Here is a 17,018-nt window from a genome sequence, read left to right on the forward strand (position 1 = left end):
ACCTGCGGGTGACAGCGCTTTGCTGGAGATCAAAATAAACTGTATTAAGGAGAGGAATCCCTGCTGACACACCGGGCTGCTGCAGCAGGTAGTGAAGCCCCGGTCAGTCTCTGCAGTGCTCCCTTTCTACGGGTCTTGTTTGCTTGGGGAGCTTTTTTTTTCCTTTGCTATTTTAGCCTTGAGAAAGCGGCTGATCCAGGCACAAATCTCAGATACTGGGTCACATATTCCAGCCTTGCTTTAGGCATTGAGGCTTGTCCTGCTCTGCCCTTTCCTTGCCTGGAAGGTGTGACTCTAGATCTGTCACTGCTCCGTTGATGAAAAGCTGGTTGATCTGGGTACAACTAACTCTTCTTGCCCAGAAAACTTCCACAACGGGGTAAACTCACCCCAAACGGATGGAGCAAGGAGGGAGCAGTGTGGGATGTGTATGGATGGCAACATGAAATAACAGGAGAGTAAATCACAGAATCATCTCGGTTGGGAAAGCCCTTGAAGCTCCTCCAGTCCAACCATGAACCTCACACTGACCGTTCCCAACTCCACCAGATCCCTCAGCGCTGGGTCAACCCGACTCTTCAACCCCTCCAGGGATGGGGACTCCCCCCCTGCCCTGGGCAGCCCATTCCAACGCCCAACAACCCCTTCTGCAAAGAAATCCTTCCTAAGAGCCAGTCTGACCCTGCCCTGGCGCAGCTTGAGGCCATTCCCTCTTGTCCTGGCGCTGGTTCCTTGGGTCAAGAGACTCATCCCCCCTCTCTGCACCCTCCTGTCAGGGAGTTGTAGAGGGCCATGAGGTCTCCCCTCAGCCTCCTCTTCTCCAGACTAAACAACCCCAGTTCCCTCAGCCGCTCCTCGTAAATTAGCCGCTGTCAATCTGCTTTCTCTGCCTTGTCCCCAAAGTAGGCCTGTGTTTTTAACCGCAGTGTAAGAGGTCAGTGTGTGGCAGCAGCACAGCAGGTCACCTGAGAAGGTGGCTCACGTTGCGTCGCTTGAGTATGTACCCGAAGCCGGTGTAGCTGGAAGGCAGCTAGGATGAGTGGTTACTTTTTGGTGGGACCAGCCAAAAAAGGCATGGTCAGAACCCAAGACTCTCCAGTTCCAGCTGCAAGAGGCTCTGCAGCCTTTGGCTCTGCCTCAACCGCTAAGCTGGGCCTGGCAGAAGGTCTCCAGCCCGCACGTGCTAGATTTGGAGGAGAGCGAGCCGATTCGGGGGGGATGTGGAGGAGGCAACATGTGTCCGAGGGAAGCAACATGTCCTCAGAGAGGAGCTCGTGTCCCTGGAGCTGATAGAGCAGGAGCAGAAGAGCTTCATGCAAGATGATCCACAGCTTTCTCCAGCCCTGGCTGCTTTACTCCTCCTGCTGCTGCCAGGAGCACATATGGGAAGCAGCGAGTCGAGAGGCCAGATGGTTTTTGCTTTGCGGCGTGCACATTTCTCCTGGCTGGGGGAGAGGGAGGTGTACACTCCTTCTGTCGCAGGCTGGCGTGTTGGGGTGCGGAGGGAACCGTCCTTTAGCTGCTCTTGGAGGGACACTGAAGAGCTCCTCGGCCAGAGGAAGCCGTGCAGCAAAAAGCGCAGCGTTAGCGGAGGGTTTTTAATGGTACCTCTAACACTCCTCCAGTAGGAGACTGTCATTTGGGTGCAGTTTATGTGCCTGTGGAGACAATTTAAGTGAAGCTGACCTAAAATGGGCAGGCAGGGTTTCTCTGCCGGAACAAATACATCCTTTGTAGCTGCTGTATTCCATCCCTGCCCGGCGGCGGCGTGCCGAGGCTTCCCCCGAGGAGGTGCTGTACGTGGCGGTTGGAGAGCTGGATAAATCCTCGGTGTGTCTGCTCCAGCTCTTCCTCCAGCCTAGTGTAGATGATTGATGCTTCTGGCAGGGTGGAGGTCACGATATCAAAAATAAAGCTCTTGTTTTGAGGCTGTGGAGCAGGATGCGCATGTCGACCTTCCGAAGAAAAAGCAAACCAGACGCTCTGCTGTTGTCGGGTATTGAATGTCCTCTGCCAAAACCAGCCACGCTGTTACTGTGAAGTCTTGAACATCCTCTGCCAAGAAAGATGTGGCCAGGCACTGCTGTTTTGGGGTGTAAACCTTGCAGTTGGATGCCAGAGGTCATGATCTGCTTAAAAACCTGCCTACAAATTGCTTTCTGGCAGGCTGTGTGGCAACCTCCTTCTCTAAATTTACAGGGAGGGAGGAAAAATGGGACTGTCTGGAACATTCGCAGAGGTGTCTGCTCCTACTTTGCTTTCTCTACGAGAAAGACCTACCCCTCTCTTCGCTCCAGACTGCTTCGAGTCATGTTTTCACAGAGTAACCCAAACAACTCTCCCTTGTTTGAGCTGTCTCTGCCTTTCCCGAGCGTGGTGCCCAGAGCTGGATGCGATGTGCGAGCTGGAGCCTCGCCAGCGCAGCGGAGAGGGGAAGGATGGCTTCGTGCCTTGCATACAGCACTCGCGTTGCTTCTGCTCGTGCCTCTCGATGAGCTGCGCATCGCATTGTGACTCTTGTGGCTCATTTCAGTGGGTCGGGGGGGGCTGCGCTCGCGGCTGCCACGGTGCCGAAAGCAGCTGTGGAAAGTGAGACTGGCTGCAAGTGAGGGCAGAGCGCTACAACTTCACATGTCCTCTTAGTTACAGACAGCCTCCATGCTTTGTCACTGTCTTTTTCTATTCCAGTCACGTGCCCTGCGTTTCCTGTAGCCTTTCCTTGCCCAGTGTTCTCTGAGCTGCTCGTGATTCTGCTTTATTCAGCTCTACCCTGTGGAGTCCTGCACTGTGCTGGTGTCTTCTGCTGCGATGGAGTCACTGATGGCCCTTCCTGGGGCACGTCTTAGAGCCAGCGGTGTGGTCGCTCTATGGCTCTTTCATCCAGCTCACGTAGGAGCAGGGAGAGTTCTCGAGCGACGGGTGCTGTGTATGAGGCTCTGGCCACATGTGTGAGTGGTCTCTGCTTGTGTGTTTTCCTCGCCCTGTGAGCTGGGTGGAAGTGCAGGTGCGAGCCTCTGTCGTGATGCCCTCTGGACCTCGGGCTTTCCTTAGCGGTACCTCTTATCCTCAGGAGTAATGGTTTGGTGGAAATGCCAGCGAAGGAGGACATGGGAAGTGCCTCTCCTCATGTGTGGCGTGGGAGGGATGCGAGAGGGAAGGCGCTGCCACGTGGCGTGGTTGGGTCCAAAGGTGGGACAGGCTGGTGTCTCGCCCCAGAAGCTTTGGGAGCAGCTGTGAGTTCAGTAAGAGGAAGGTGAATTTGGGCTTGGGAAGTACCTTTTAGAGCAAAACTACTGCGCCCTAAAATCCTTCTGTTTCTGTGTCCTCGCTTCTGAGCACGAGGTGGTGACAGCAGCCCCGGGTAACACACCCCAAGCAGCACCGGGGTGGGGGGGGGCAGGCAGCAGCGCGCTCACCAAGGGCTCTTGTGAAGAGGGTCTTTGTCTCCTTACCAGCGTGGGCAGTAAAATGAAGTCCTTTTGCCTCATGCCTGCTGGGCTGAGGCTTGGCAGCGACCAGGAATGCTTAAGCGCTAGAAAAACCATCCCGACTTTCTGCTCATCCCAGCTTCTCTCGGCAGCGACCCGCGCTTCGCTGTGGGTTTGGCCGATGATCTGCTGTGGGCTGGTTCTGTGCTCCCGCTGTGGAGGGAAGTACCTCAGCAGGTCCCAGCATCGAATGCCTTGGCAGGAGAACGGCGTGGAGCTGCCCAGAGCAGCAGCGAAGGGTGATGTGGGCTCTTTCTTCTCCGACTGCTTGTTCCTGAGGGTGGGGAAGGCATCTTGTGCTGTGCAGAGCTGTGTGGTTGAGGGCGGGCAAGCCCCGTGGTGGGTTCATACATAGCAGAGATTCAAAGAATCATCTCGGTTGGAAAAAGCACTTGAAGCTCCTCCGGTCCAACCATGAACCTCACACTGACCGTTCTCAACTCCACCAGATCCCTCAGTGCTGGGTCAACCCGGATTTTGCACCAGGAGGTGCTGGTTTGTTGTCCTAATAAGAAAGGCATTCGGGCTCTGTAAGGTGCTGTTTATTAAAGCTAAGGCTAGAAGGAGAGAATAGTACAGATAATCTTAAATCCCTTTTAGGTGGTGGGAACCCTGGGTGATGTAGCATCAAATGGGCCTCCGATCCACATGTAGCAGACCCCGTCCATAGAAGGTATTTCCCACATTTCAAACATTCAAGCTATTACAGGCTTTTCTTAGAGGAAAACTACTCTATTCCTCATTCCCAGTGTCAGATGGAAAGGATGTTCACAAGAGCTTCTTGCTGTGCTCCTAGATAAAGGCAAGGACGTGCAGGTGACCCGGTCACTGACACCGAGTGGGACAACGAGCTGGGCTGAGTTTATCCTGCGGCTGAGGGGTCTGTGGAGCACAGCAGGGGCCTGGGCATGCTCTGCCATGGGGGTCCCTGGCTTCATGTGCAGGGATCTCCTGGGCAGGCTCACTGCAGGGTTTGCAGCAGTGTATCGAGGATGGTTGTCTCGCAGTGTCAGGTCAGACCTGGTGTGCTGAATGCACCAAAGGGCCAGGCATCTAGTGTAAAGGATTTCTTTTAATTGTGGAAAGTATGGGTGCTCTTCTCCCTTTTCTACACCCTTCTTCCTGGTGGGAATTCCTTGATCTGTCCCAAACCCGAGCTAGCACCAGCAGCTGACCTGCCAGGTGTTGCAGATCCACAAGCCGTGCGTGTATCGTGCTTTGGCTGTGGATTGAACGGTTTCTGTAGGGCCCATAAGCCGGTCCCACGTGGTCCACTCTGCCCTGAAGAAGAGGGTGCTCTTCCCCTCATCCAGCCTCAAGAAATCCTCTTGCCTTCTGACTTCAGAGGATTGCAGGGCTACAGATGCTGGGCTGCGGGAAGCAGATGGCTGGAAGCTCTCTCTGGGCTTTTATAGGCTGCTCTGGAAATCTGAGCCCTGAAGAGATCTCCGCAGGGTTTGCTCTGCCGAGCAGACACACCAGCGTATGCCAGTGGCAGTTCAGACCAGTGGAATGACAACAAAAGTGGTAGCGAGAGCAGCAGAAAGGAAAGCTTTTTGATGCTAAAGATCTGGATTTGAGGCTGGAGGCCATGGGGATTAATTAATAGGTCAGTCTTCCTCACCCCCAGATGAACCACTTGCCTCATCCTGCAGGATCCTTCGCATGGAGGGTGTGAGCCCTTCCAGCCCTGTTCTTGAATCACTTAACTCCTTCCCCCAGGGCTCTTTTAATTGCTCTGAGACTCTGTGTGTGTGTGTGTGTCTGTGTCTGCCTTTAAACAGCTTCCCAAGGTGCCACTCTGCTGCGCTGTGGAGGATGCTGCCAGGAAGTCCCAAAGTCCTCCTAGACTCCATGACCTGTAAGATGAGTGGTGTAAAAGTTAGAGGTGCACTTCCTCTTCCTTCTCCTGTTCTGCAGTTCAATTCAGGGTTTTGAACCTCTGCCCAGCTTCGTGTGTCCCTTGCAGCTCTTGTGGTCTGAAACCTGCCCGGCTGCCGCAGTTGGGGGAGCCAGCAGCAGCGTTTATATGTTAACTGGAAACAACCTGGCTCACGAGCCTTGGCTGTGCTTTGGCTCTGTGTGAAGCAAGGCGATGAGGGGAAGGGATTTATCTTGCTTTCTAGAGACGCTTCTGACATGCCTTGTAAAATTTTGATGAGTGATGAGCTGGTTCCGCTCCCAGGATCTAGTCTGTGTGTTGACATCTCTTTGTCTTGAACAATCCTGAGATCGCTTCTGGCAGCTTGGTGGGCGGTTTGCTGCTGCTGCAGGTCTGGTTTCTGAGCAGTGGCCTTTGCTCTGCGGAGAAGAGGAGGCTGAGGGGAGACCTCATGGCCCTCTACAACTCCCTGAAAGGAGGGTGCAGAGAGGGGGGATGAGTCTCTTGAGCCAAGGAACCAGCACCAGGACAAGAGGGAATGGCCTCAAGCTGCGCCAGGGCAGGGTCAGACTGGCTCTTAGGAAGGATTTCTTTGCAGAAGGGGTTGTTGGGCGTTGGAATGGGCTGCCCAGGGCAGGGGGGGAGTCCCCATCCCTGGAGGGTTGAAGAGTCGGGTTGACCCAGCGCTGAGGGATCTGGTGGAGCTGGGAATGGTCAGTGTGAGGTTCATGGTTGGACTGGAGGATCTTCAAGGGCTTTTCCAACCCAGATGATTCTGGGATTCTGTATCAAAGATACTGAACCACGTTTTGGTTCAGTGCTGAACCACGTTTTTAGCCACAGTGGCAGTGATGAAGCCCTTTGTGGTCAGGAACCTACTCCTACTTCAGTCTGTGGTGGGTCCTGTGAGGTTTCCTAGGAAGAACTTCAAACCTCTGTGGATTTTGATGTGAGAAGATGACTTGCCCGGGGACACACAGCTTGGCTGCCAAATAGCTGCTGCATCAGCAGGACTGTCGGGCCAGGGCTGCTCTTCTCTGGGTGGTTTGGTTGATGCTCACAGGGTGATGCTTGTGCTGCTGCAAATGACCTTCTTCTGGGGAGGGGAACTGCCTTTGGCTCTACACTGCTGCTTGAGGGGGTTTTTCCTGCAGTCCCTACCCCTGAAGACGTGAACTGGGCAGCCCACGTGCGCGATGGGTGAGGGCAGGGGAGTCCTTGTCCTGTCCCGCAGCGGGAGCCCTCCTGGCTCTTCCCTGCTGTGCAGGTGGAGGATGCAGCTCCTGCTCTGCCTGCATCCCTCTGCATCGTTTGCCCCACCTGAAACAGAAGATGGATGTCCCCAGCCGGTGGTTGGGGACATCGGCTAAAACCAGGTGCCTTTCTCACGGGTCTGAGTGCGATGGAGGAGTAGGAAGCAGAGCGCAGCAGCCTTTTGCTCTTCAGGTTCCCTTTAAAAAAAGAAAAAAATTTTAAAATCTGTTATTTACTCTATATTTTTGCTATCTGATTGATCTTTGCACGCTCCTTTCTCCTTTGCTGTCCTGCTGGGACTCTGCTGTGATGGTTGTCTGTGTCTCCCACACCCTCAACAGCTGGCCGAGCGCTCCGGCTCTGCTGCGTTCCCCCATCCCCCTTGGCAGTGTCAGCACAGAGCCAGCCCCAAAACGAACACCCATAGGGACGTGGAAAGGAAGGTGGGTGACACTGATAAACGTGTGGGTGTGGGGGGCTGTATGACCCCTTTCCACATGCTGGAGGAGCCTCGCTAGCCCTGTCGCAGAGGGTGGCGTGTGCAGGAGAGCCGGGTTGCAGTCACTTAAAAATAGCGTAGGCTGCTTGTCAGCCCATCTTGGGGCTCCTTAATTGCACTGAAAGTTTACTGCAGTGTTTATTGGTGCATGTTGAATCTTGGCTTCAAGACCTCCATCATAGAAGTCACTAATTAGCAGCAAGTATTTGGCTGTTGGGACGGTTTGGAGGAGAAGCGGAGCGCATTGTGGAAATTAAAGTATCGCTTCCTGTAGCTGGCTCAGAAAATGGCCACGTTCTTAGGGCTTGACCTGACTTGCTGTGCTTCAAGTCTTGCACAAAGCAGGATGTCAGGGCTTGCGAAGTAACGCAGCTTTTTCCTGTTAATTGTGAATTTCCTCTTTGTGGAGAGGCGGGATGAGGGATAGAGAGAGGCAGAGTGTTGCACGCTATAGAGGGTTACGTGCTTTGGGAAAAAAATGTTTCATTTGTGCCTTTCACACAGGTTCTGTCGAAACTTGAAGGTATCTTCCCCCTCCTTCCCTGCAGTGCTTCATCTGTAATCATCTCCTGATGTGCGTGGGCTTGTGTTTTCCTTTGATAGGTCTACTTAAAAGTTCAACTTGAGTTCTTTTTCCTGGGATTGTAATGAATTCTCTTTTCTTGCACCGACCCGTGTGTTCTCCTGGTTGGTTGGTTGGCATCAAACCCAGCTCTTCCCTGGGCTTGGCCCAGTTCTGCCATGGCCTCGTGGTCCTCTGGAGAGGAGACTGGGGCTGTGATCTTGCAAGCAGCTGCACCTCCCCGGAGGCTCGTGGCCTTGGCAGGGCCGATCCGCTGCGCTGACCCTGCAGGAGACGGGCTTCGTGGTGCTCTGCGGGGTCTGAATGCCCTCGGGAGGGCACGGGGTGGAGGTTGAAGTGTGCCTGGGGATGGCGAGCGACTGCTGCCTCGTCCCCTGCCCCCCTCCCTGGGTTGTGATGCAATACTCGTCCTGGTCTCTTCTGTTCTCTTTTGGCACTGAGAACAGGCTTGCAAAACTGCCTGTGCTGGGTCTGATCCTTCCCCTCAGGTACTTCAGCCCTCTTTTCGAAGTCCGAAACAGCTCTGGCAGTGGTTGGAAAGTCTTCTGGCTGTCGCAGTGTTATTATAACAGGTTTTCTGTTGGTGCATTTTTGCTTCTGCCTTTTCTTCCTCCCCCCGTAGTTCCTTCCTGAAGTCCCTTCTCTGATCCCTCCATTCCCACTCCAGAGGCTGATCCTCCTCTAACTGCATCCTTGCCTCAGGCCCTTGAGGGTTCATCTTCCTCACTCCTGTGCTCGCCATCTGTGCGTCCTTTCTGCAGCTGATACCTCGAACTGTAGCGGAAGCGGCGGTGACCCATATTCATGGATATTTAATGCTCCGAAACAGAGGGAGAGCTCCTGGTTGCAGAGGGAGTTGGCAGGCTGTTTGCTGAAGCCTGCCATCAACAGCAAGTGTTGCTCCGTGTTACGCATCTGCAGGGGAATGATTTCCCCCCGCTCCTGGCACAGTGATGGAACGGGGTCAGGACTCGCAGTAGGGTGGGGGGACTGGCTACCTGCTCCATCCTGGTGCCAGCACAGACCTGCAGCTCTGGATGAGATGCCTGGAGCTCAGGTAGCCAAGGGTTGACTCGAGTGTGGGCTCCCCATCAGGTGGGTTTTTGTGAGTGAGCTCCTGGGGTGACCACAAGCAGGTCCCATCATGAGCTGCTGTTCTGGAGGGTGAGTCTGTGTTCTGCTGATCGAGGGTGCCAGTTAAACTCAGACACCAGAGTGAAAAGAGTAGGCTGATTTTGCTGTTAATAATTAAAGGATGCAACTAAGTACTACAGAAAATAAGCAGTAAGACAAATACAGAACAGTACACTTAATTATTACTACATACAGTTAAGCAAGGCAATGCACCCAATCATTGCTACACGACGGGGAGAACAGTGATTAAGAAAGATCCCTCATGTATCCAGACCCGCAGGCGCTGGCAGCCCCGGGTCAGCGAGGATTTGGAGTCCCTCTCCCTGCAAGGGGGAAGTCCCACGCGAGGCGTCCACCCGTAGCTGAGGCGTCCAAAGTCGGAGCAAGCGGGTCCGGCCTTCTGCACCAAACCTCAGCAAGGCAGGATAGCTGGCACCTTTGTTTTGAGCGGAAACATCTGGTTTCATCCTCCTGTTGGATTCCACCCAAAGCCCGGCCGGGGCTCGGGGGGGAGAACCAAGGGAGTTTCTAACAAGGCCAAACACTTGGGGTCTCGACCTTGAACAGATGCTTTGCATCCCAGCGTGTTTGTTTTATCTGTCTGCAGTCCCTCTGCTCCGAGCTTTAATTCCTTTGATGTCTAAAACCTGCCTGGTGAAAAGCAGGCAGGAGGAGGGAAGCGATGCCATCACTGAACGCTTTCCCAGCCTTGGAACATTTTTAAGATTCGGCTGGACAGGGGCCTGGCTCATCTTGTCTAGACCCTGCTTTAGCCAAGAAAGGTTGGACCAGCTGATCCTTGAGCTCCCTCCCAAGCAGGTACTCTGTGATTGAAGCTCGCGCTGCCAGCTGGTCGGGCAAGCTGACAGGACACCTTCACCCTGTTTTGTGCCTGCTGAGCTGCTGCTGCTCATGGTGGGAGCCAAACCCCTCGGCTGGTGTGGTGGTTGTGGGTTTACCGCTGCCAGTAAAGAAATTACCTTAGAAAAGATAAACAGGACTCAAGTTAATAAGTACCGTTAAAGCACGATGTGACTTCTCACAGGTCAGCAGAGCATGGGCATAGTGCAAGTGTGGTTTGTTTGCACTGGCATGGCTCTACTCAGCTGGGTTTGTTGAGTTCGCTGCCTTTGGCTTATCTTGAGCCTGATCGGAGAAGGCTCTTAGCCTTGCACCCTCTTTGTATTTAAGGAGATTTATAGGAAACAGCCTTACGGACTTGCTGGGGCTGCTCTGCTGAGGCTCCTTCTGCCCTGCTCCTGCTGCTGGTGCAAGCGGTGAAACGCGGGCTTGTGGCCAGCAACGTGGGCTGCCCTGGACCTCGCCGGAGCACCCGCGAGCAAAATGGGGGTGTACAAATCCTTGGCTTGCCGTCCCCAGCGTGGGTGCCTGTGCCACCGGTGCTGTCCTCCCCTAGCCCGCCCCGGCTCCATTCAGGACCCAGAGCACCCATGTGACGGCATTCGGTCTGCTGCTAGCTCCGGGTAACCACATTACTTAAAAGTGGAGTTGATTTTCTGGCCAGGAAGGCTATTAGTAGTATCTGGGCTATAAATCTGTATTTTTTTTCCTCCTTGAACGCATAATTGGTTCTTCCAGAAACATCCTGATTGTATGATTAATGTTGTTTTTAAGCTATATGAGCCATTTGTGTCTCTAAATCCCATAACGATGCCAGTCAGCTTGCTGCTGCACCCTCAACAGCACTGGGGCTGGCTGTTGGGGTGCCCTGTGGCACCTTTTGGGGTGACTGGATGAAGGAAGCAGGGGGTCTGAGTGATCCTGTGGCCGTCCTGGCACGGACGGGGCGCGGGGGAGGCTGCTGCTGTGCGCTGTGAGTGAGGAGATTGTTGCTGTGAAGTTGGTTTTGCTCTTTTCGGAAGGAGTTTAAACCCAAATCCCGAGGGTGGGCTCCTTCCTGCAGCTGGAGAAGCAGCATCTGCATACATGGTGCTATTTTAGAGCAGGGCCTGTTACAGATGTCTGTCTGCTTTGAGAAGGAGGCTCTGAGGTCTCCAAAATTCCTTCTGTACACTCATGCTTTTCCTTTGACCTTCTCTCCCTGAAAATGAAGGAGAAATCAGAGTCCTCACTGGTGGCAGAGTCCTAACTGGTGGCAGAAAAATGACTTGGAGAAGGATAAGTCACATGCATGAGTCACTAGACCGATGTGTACAGACTGAAAATGGAAAAAGTGATGCTAGTTTGCAGCAAGGATGAGGTGGGTGAGTGACAGAGCTGGTGCTGTGCGTGGAGAGCTAAAACACTGCTGTGTGTGTAGCCTTGGGAGTGTTTCATCACAGCAGCTGAGTGTGAGACGAGCTCTGGGCGAGGACGAGCCCCATGGCTCAGCCTGGTGCTCTGGGGAGCTGTCGGGGCCCCTTCTTCAGCTTTGCTCCAAGTGTATGAACAGGCAGATCCAGACAGATATCACAGAATGATCCAGGTTGGAAAAGCCCTTGAAGCTCCTCCAGTCCAACCATGAACCTCACCCTGACCGTTCTCAACTCCACCAGATCCCTCAGCGCTGGGTCAACCCGACTCTTCAACCCCTCCAGGGATGGGGACTCCCCCCCTGCCCTGGGCAGCCCATTCCAAGGCCCAACAACCCCTTCTGCAAAGAAATCCTTCCTAAGAGCCAGTCTGACCCTGCCCTGGCGCAGCTTGAGGCCATTCCCTCTTGTCCTGGTGCTGGTTCCTTGGCTCAAGAGACTCATCCCCCCTCTCTGCACCCTCCTTTCAGGGAGTTGGAGAGGGCCATGAGGTCTCCCCTCAGCCTCCTCTTCTCCAGACTAAACCCCCCCAGTTCCCTCAGCCGCTCCCCATCAGACCTGTGCTCCAGACCCTGCACCAGCTCCGTTGCCCTTCTCTGGACACACTCGAGTCATTCAATGGCCTTTTTGGAGTGAGGGGCCCAAAACTGAACCCACTCATTGGGGGGCAGCCTCCCCAGTGCTGAGCCCAGGGGTAAGATCCCTTCCCTGTCCCTGCTGGCCACGCTAGTGCTCATACGAGCCAGGATGCCATTGGCCTTCTTGGCCACCTGGGCACACTGCTGGCTCCTGTTCAGCCGGCTGACAATCAACCCCCCCAGGTCCCTCTCTGACTGGCCTGTATTTTTCTGTGAATGTCAGTCTTCAAAAAACATTGGCCCTAAAGCTAAAGTTGAAGTGGCAATTTTAGTCTGTAAGAAAGAAACCAGATGAGGAAAAGCAGTTGCAGGAGGGCTGGGTACAGCGGATGGTTTTGAGTTGAGGCAGGTCAGTGGTGTTCTGGCAGGCATCTGTCCTGGGCAGGCACCTTGTCCTGGCTGCCTGGGAGCACCCTTGGGGTGCCAGAGCCAGCCCCAGCTCGGTCCCTTTGCTCTGTTGGTGTCCTCGGAGCTCTTCTGACACTTCCAGGCAAAGAAACGTCCCTCCAGCAGACGGATTGAAGCTGGGGTGGTTGTATCAGCAAACCTCTGCAAAACAGCTGCCCTCTCCCCCAGTTTCAGGTCTCTGAGTTCCACAAGCAGGGTGGGAACATGTGTGACCACAGGGAAAAGCTGCTTATTGACAATTATCCCCAGGCTTTGGGGGGAGAGAGGGAAGTTTCCCGGGACATGGGCCTGCGGAAACTTCCCCCAGGTACCTTACAAACATGGGCATAGAAACTCCAGAGCGCTTCCCCAACCTTGCTCCAAGCATTAGGTCTGTTTTCTTGTTCCAGGCTGTTTTGGGGATAATGAGATTTAATCAATCTCCAGCTCTCCTCCCCTAACCAGTGGTTCAAATCCTATTATCTTGTAAAGCGTTTGGAATTCTGTCCTCTGAAATTGCGTTAAGCTGGGATGGAAATTCCTTGCGGCTTAAACCTCGCCCCTGTATGGCGTTGAGTTTGGGGCTTTGTTGCTGCTTGTTCTGCAACTCCTACGGGTTTTACTGGTGTGGGGACGTAAGTGCTGGGGCAAAGTCCCAGCAAGATGGACCGATCCGTGACGGGGAGGGCAGGGAAGAGCTGGTGGGAGCACAGAAACGCTTTGCCAAGGGTGGGATTTGTCCTGTTCGGAGCAAATGCTGGCAGCTCTCAGCCTGCTCAGAGCCCGGCGAGACCTGGTGCCCCTTCTTTGTGCAGGTGTCTGTCTTGTGTGTCTTTGCCCTTTCCCACCGCTTTTTTTCCCAGCTTTTCAAATGGACAGGCTGCTTCCAGGGGAAATGGGGTTTCCAGCCGAGGAGAGAAGCGCAGAGGGAGGAGCAGGCTGTCGGTGCAGAGAGGGTGGTGGGTTCAAGGCCGGGGAGTGGGTGGGGACCTGGAGCTGATGGGTTTCCTTTGGCCAACCTTATCTCGTGGGGTGCATAGGTTATGTCTGGGGTGGAGAGAAGGGGTGGAGGCTTTGCTTTCGCTGACGCTGCTCGTGAACTTGGGATTAGACTCGCGTGGGGTGGCGGCGGGCGCTGACTCCAGGGAGCTGCAGGCGTGTTGTCCCAGCCACAGGCACCCAGAGTGTGTGGGTGGCACGAGCTGAGCACTGAGCACATCAGCCAAAGAGTTTCGTAGCCTATGAAATTTTTCTTGGGCTTCTTATCAAACTATTACTTGGGGAGGAGGACTTTAGATGGGGTAATCTTTGCTAGGAAGGGGCTGTGAGCTGGAGAGCAGATAACAGCTTGCGGTGCTCTTGAGAGCCAAATGATGTCAAATTTTAACTTTCGAACTGGAAACCGTTTTGTAGCTTGTCTGGGTCTTTGATTTTTATTTCTATTTTTATTTTCCCCACCATATACCCACCCCGACCACCTCAAATGATCTAAAAGCAGAGGGATGAGGGGTAAGAGCTCTTCTTCCCCATTTCCTGAGGGCAGCAGCTGCCTCTGCAGAAATCTCAGCTCCTTAACAGAGAAGAGCCCTTCTGAGGAGCCCTCAGACCCATCCTGTGTGGGGTACCCACGGGCCTCCTGCTGTTCACCCACCGATTGTCCCCCTTCAGAAATGCAAACTCCAGCTCGCTGAGCTGGACGCAGGCAAGGAGCGAGATGCTGATCCTTCACCAGCTCAGTGGGCAACTTCAAACTGCTCAGCCCTAACTGAATAAGGAAAAATGACATGGGTCCTACCTTCAAACAGTGCAATGTGTCGCCCGTTCTGTTTACAATCACTTTGCTCCCTTGCTGGCCCCAATCTCCATCCCCCCATCCTGCCCCATGTCCCGTCGTACCCACAGACCAGCTCAGGTCACCTGTGTGGCCGCACTGGGAAGCTGGTGCCTCCTCACCTCTCTTTAGTGCCAAGTGACCCTTTGTGTCTGAAACAGAATCCCAGAATCATCTTGGTTGGAAAAGACCTTGAAGCTCCTCCAGTCCAACCATGAACCTCACCCTGACCATTCTCAACTCCACCAGATCCCTCAGCGCTGGGTCAACCCGACTCTTCAACCCCTCCAGGGATGGGGACTCCCCCCCTGCCCTGGGCAGCCCATTCCCACTCCCAACAACCCCTTCTGGAAAGAAATGCTTCCTAATATCTAGTCTAAACCTTCCCTGCGATGGGATGTGCGGGATTTGGAGGTACTTGTGGATGCGTGGTGGTGTTTTGGAGTATCTGCAGGACAAGGGTAGGGGGGGTTGAAGACCTTTCTTGGAAATATCTGCTCTTTCTGGGAGGAGAAAGTCTCTTCCAAGTGACTGGAGATGGGTAAGACAGTGATAGCTGCCATCTCAATGGGCTTTGTCCTTGACTAAGGCACAGCAGCTCCTGTGCAGGACCTCTGGGGTCAGTCACAGGTTGTGTCTGGGTCATTCAGAACTGTCAGCACAGGAATGTGTCACTTGAAGCCTCCCCATCAGTGTTCTGTCCGTCAGAGAACAGTCTCCCATCCCAGGGACCCCACCAAGGGGGCTCATTGTTGTCCTCCTGCAGCCTTTGGCAAAAGGAGGGGTGCTGGGGTGTGAGAGCCAAGGAGCCTGGAGACCCGCAGGGCTGCAGGAGTCGCCCCAGCCCTCGTGGTGGCTGGGGAAGTCCCCTCTGCCCTTCTGCGTGCTGAAGCCACGGGCCCTGGTCCTGCTTCTCTTTTGGGGCAGGACACTGCAGGATTGCTCAAGCAGTCCTTGGTGGATCGGTCCCACGGTGTGGGTGCATGGAGCTGTGGGACTGTCCCTTCTTCTCTGGCTTGTGAAGAGCATCACCGGGCCTGCGGTGTGAGGCGTTGGCTGTAAAAGAGGTTGTGTGTCCTCGAGTCTCTCCCCACCTCCCAAGAACCATTGCGCTGGGCATGTCACCCACCCTCCTCCTCGCGGAGCTGCTGCCTGCGGAGGGGCGGGGTGGGGGGCAGACGTGAGATGGGCACCCAAGAGCTGCCTCTGCGGGTCTGTGGCCGACGTCGCTGGAGCTGGTGGGTGCTTTTTGGGTGGTTTAGCACCATCCCTGGTGAGATTCTGTCCCTGACCTGAGTGTTCTAGCAGTGCCAAGACTTGGGGAGCAGGTGTCCTGACGGAAAGCTCAATATTCGGGATCTCTGGCTTTTCACAAGTCATGTTGGAGCCCTAACTATTTTTTTTTTTTGTTGTTTTTCCCTTGTCGTTCACAGTACAGTGCCGTGGACAGCAACCCCCTCTCTCTGTACGTCATGCATCCCTTCTGGAACACGATAGTGAAGGTGAGACCACATCCTGCCCCGACTCGACCAGCAAAACTTCAGTCACCACAGAGCCATCTCTGTAAAACTGTCCGCCAAAAAGCCCTGCTTCGTTTGTGGTGCAACTAATTACAGAGGCTGCTGCCTTCCAGCCTGCAGCCTGCCCCGAGCTCACTGCATTGCAGCTTAAAGCTTCCTGCTGCCCCGTGGTACACCAGATGCGACTAAGCAGTGTTGTCTAACGCCCAGACGATTGTAACCAGGTCTCTGCCGTGGCTGGGAGCACCACGTGGTCCTTATTACATGTTTTAATGAGTTCATGTGTTCTTTTGCTGCTTTCCCATAGATCTTCCCTACCTGGCTGGCCCCAAATTTGATAACGTTTTCTGGCTTCCTGCTGCTTGTCTTCAACTTCTTCCTCATGGCATACTTCGACCCTGACTTTTATGCTTCTGGTAAGGCTGCATGTTCCTGGTTGGGTGCGAAGCATCGGAGTGGTGAAGTCTGTCACCTCCTCTGCTGTGACTTCTGGTGCTCGTTGATCAGGTCTCTTAGTCTGGGCCTTCCCAGAGGCAGGGGGCTGGGACAGAGTTGAGGGGTTGAACTCGCTGGGCTTCGTGAGGAGGCCTTGTCCAAGTGCAGCTCCTCCCCTCCGGCTGCTGGGCAGGCGACTGCGGGCGAAGGAGAAGGAAACAGCCGAAATCTTGAGTAGGACTCGGCTCTGTCTACAGAGCAGAGAAGAATCCAGTGCCCTCATTTTAAAATCTAACAAGGTTATGTGGGAAATTGCTTCCCTGAAGTCAGCAGGTAGAGCCTTGTTCTCTGCATCCCAGCTAATTGCCCTCTTGCAAAAACCTGCCGGCGCCATGTTTGGACTAACAAAAGCAAAATCCTCTTTCTGGGTTTTACCATTCTGCATAAGGCAATGATGTGCAGAGCTTGGAACTTTTTAACAGTACCCATCGAATCACAGAACGGATTGGGTGGGAAGGGACCTTTTCCATCTAGTCCCACCCCCCCTGCGCCGGGCAGGGACACCTTCCACTAGCCCAGGTTGCCCAAAGCCCCGTCCAACCTGGCCTTGAACCCTTCCAGGGAGGGGGCAGCCACAGCTTCTCTGGGCAACCTGTGCCAGGGCCTCACCCCCCTCACAGGGAAGAATTTCTGCCTTAGATCTCATCTAAATCTCCCCTCTTTCAGCTTAAAACCGTTCCCCCTTGTCCTATCCCTCCCCCCCGATCAAGAGTCCCTCCCCCCTTTCCTGTAGCCCCTTTCAGTCCTGGGAGGCCGCTCTAAGGTCTCCCTGGAGCCTTCTCTTCTCCAGCTGAACCCCCCAACTCTCTCAGCCTGTCCTCACAGGGGGGTGCTCCAGCCCCCAGAGCATCTTCGTGGCCTCCTCTGGCCCCGCTCGAGCAGGTCCGTGTCCTTCTGCTGTTGGTGCCCCCAGAGCTGGACCCAGCACTGCAGGGGGGTCTCCCGAGAGCGGAGCAGAGGGGGAGAATCCCCCCCTCGCCCTGCTGCCCACAGTGCTCTGGGTGCAGCCCAGCACACGGGTGGCTTTCTGGGCT

At 54.5% G+C, this 17,018-nt stretch overlaps 2 protein-coding genes across 3 annotated transcripts in view; one reads left to right on the forward strand and one right to left on the reverse strand.

The window, feature by feature from the left end:
* Positions 1-17,018, reverse strand: part of LOC141940407 (uncharacterized) — a 208,476-nt gene that overhangs the window by 160,893 nt on the left and 30,565 nt on the right. The window lies entirely within an intron of this gene.
* The window catches only part of SELENOI (selenoprotein I), a 36,969-nt gene that overhangs the window by 3,381 nt on the left and 16,570 nt on the right, over positions 1-17,018 (forward strand). For both annotated transcript variants that reach the window (XM_074861227.1, XM_074861229.1), the window contains exons 2-3: positions 15,403-15,471; positions 15,797-15,905. In XM_074861227.1, coding sequence (XP_074717328.1) covers positions 15,403-15,471; positions 15,797-15,905 — 178 coding nt within the window. The remainder of the gene's footprint in view (positions 1-15,402; positions 15,472-15,796; positions 15,906-17,018) is intronic.

This window comes from Strix uralensis, chromosome 3 (assembly GCF_047716275.1).
Source record: "Strix uralensis isolate ZFMK-TIS-50842 chromosome 3, bStrUra1, whole genome shotgun sequence".
In the NCBI taxonomy this organism is placed as follows: Eukaryota; Metazoa; Chordata; class Aves; order Strigiformes; family Strigidae; genus Strix; species Strix uralensis.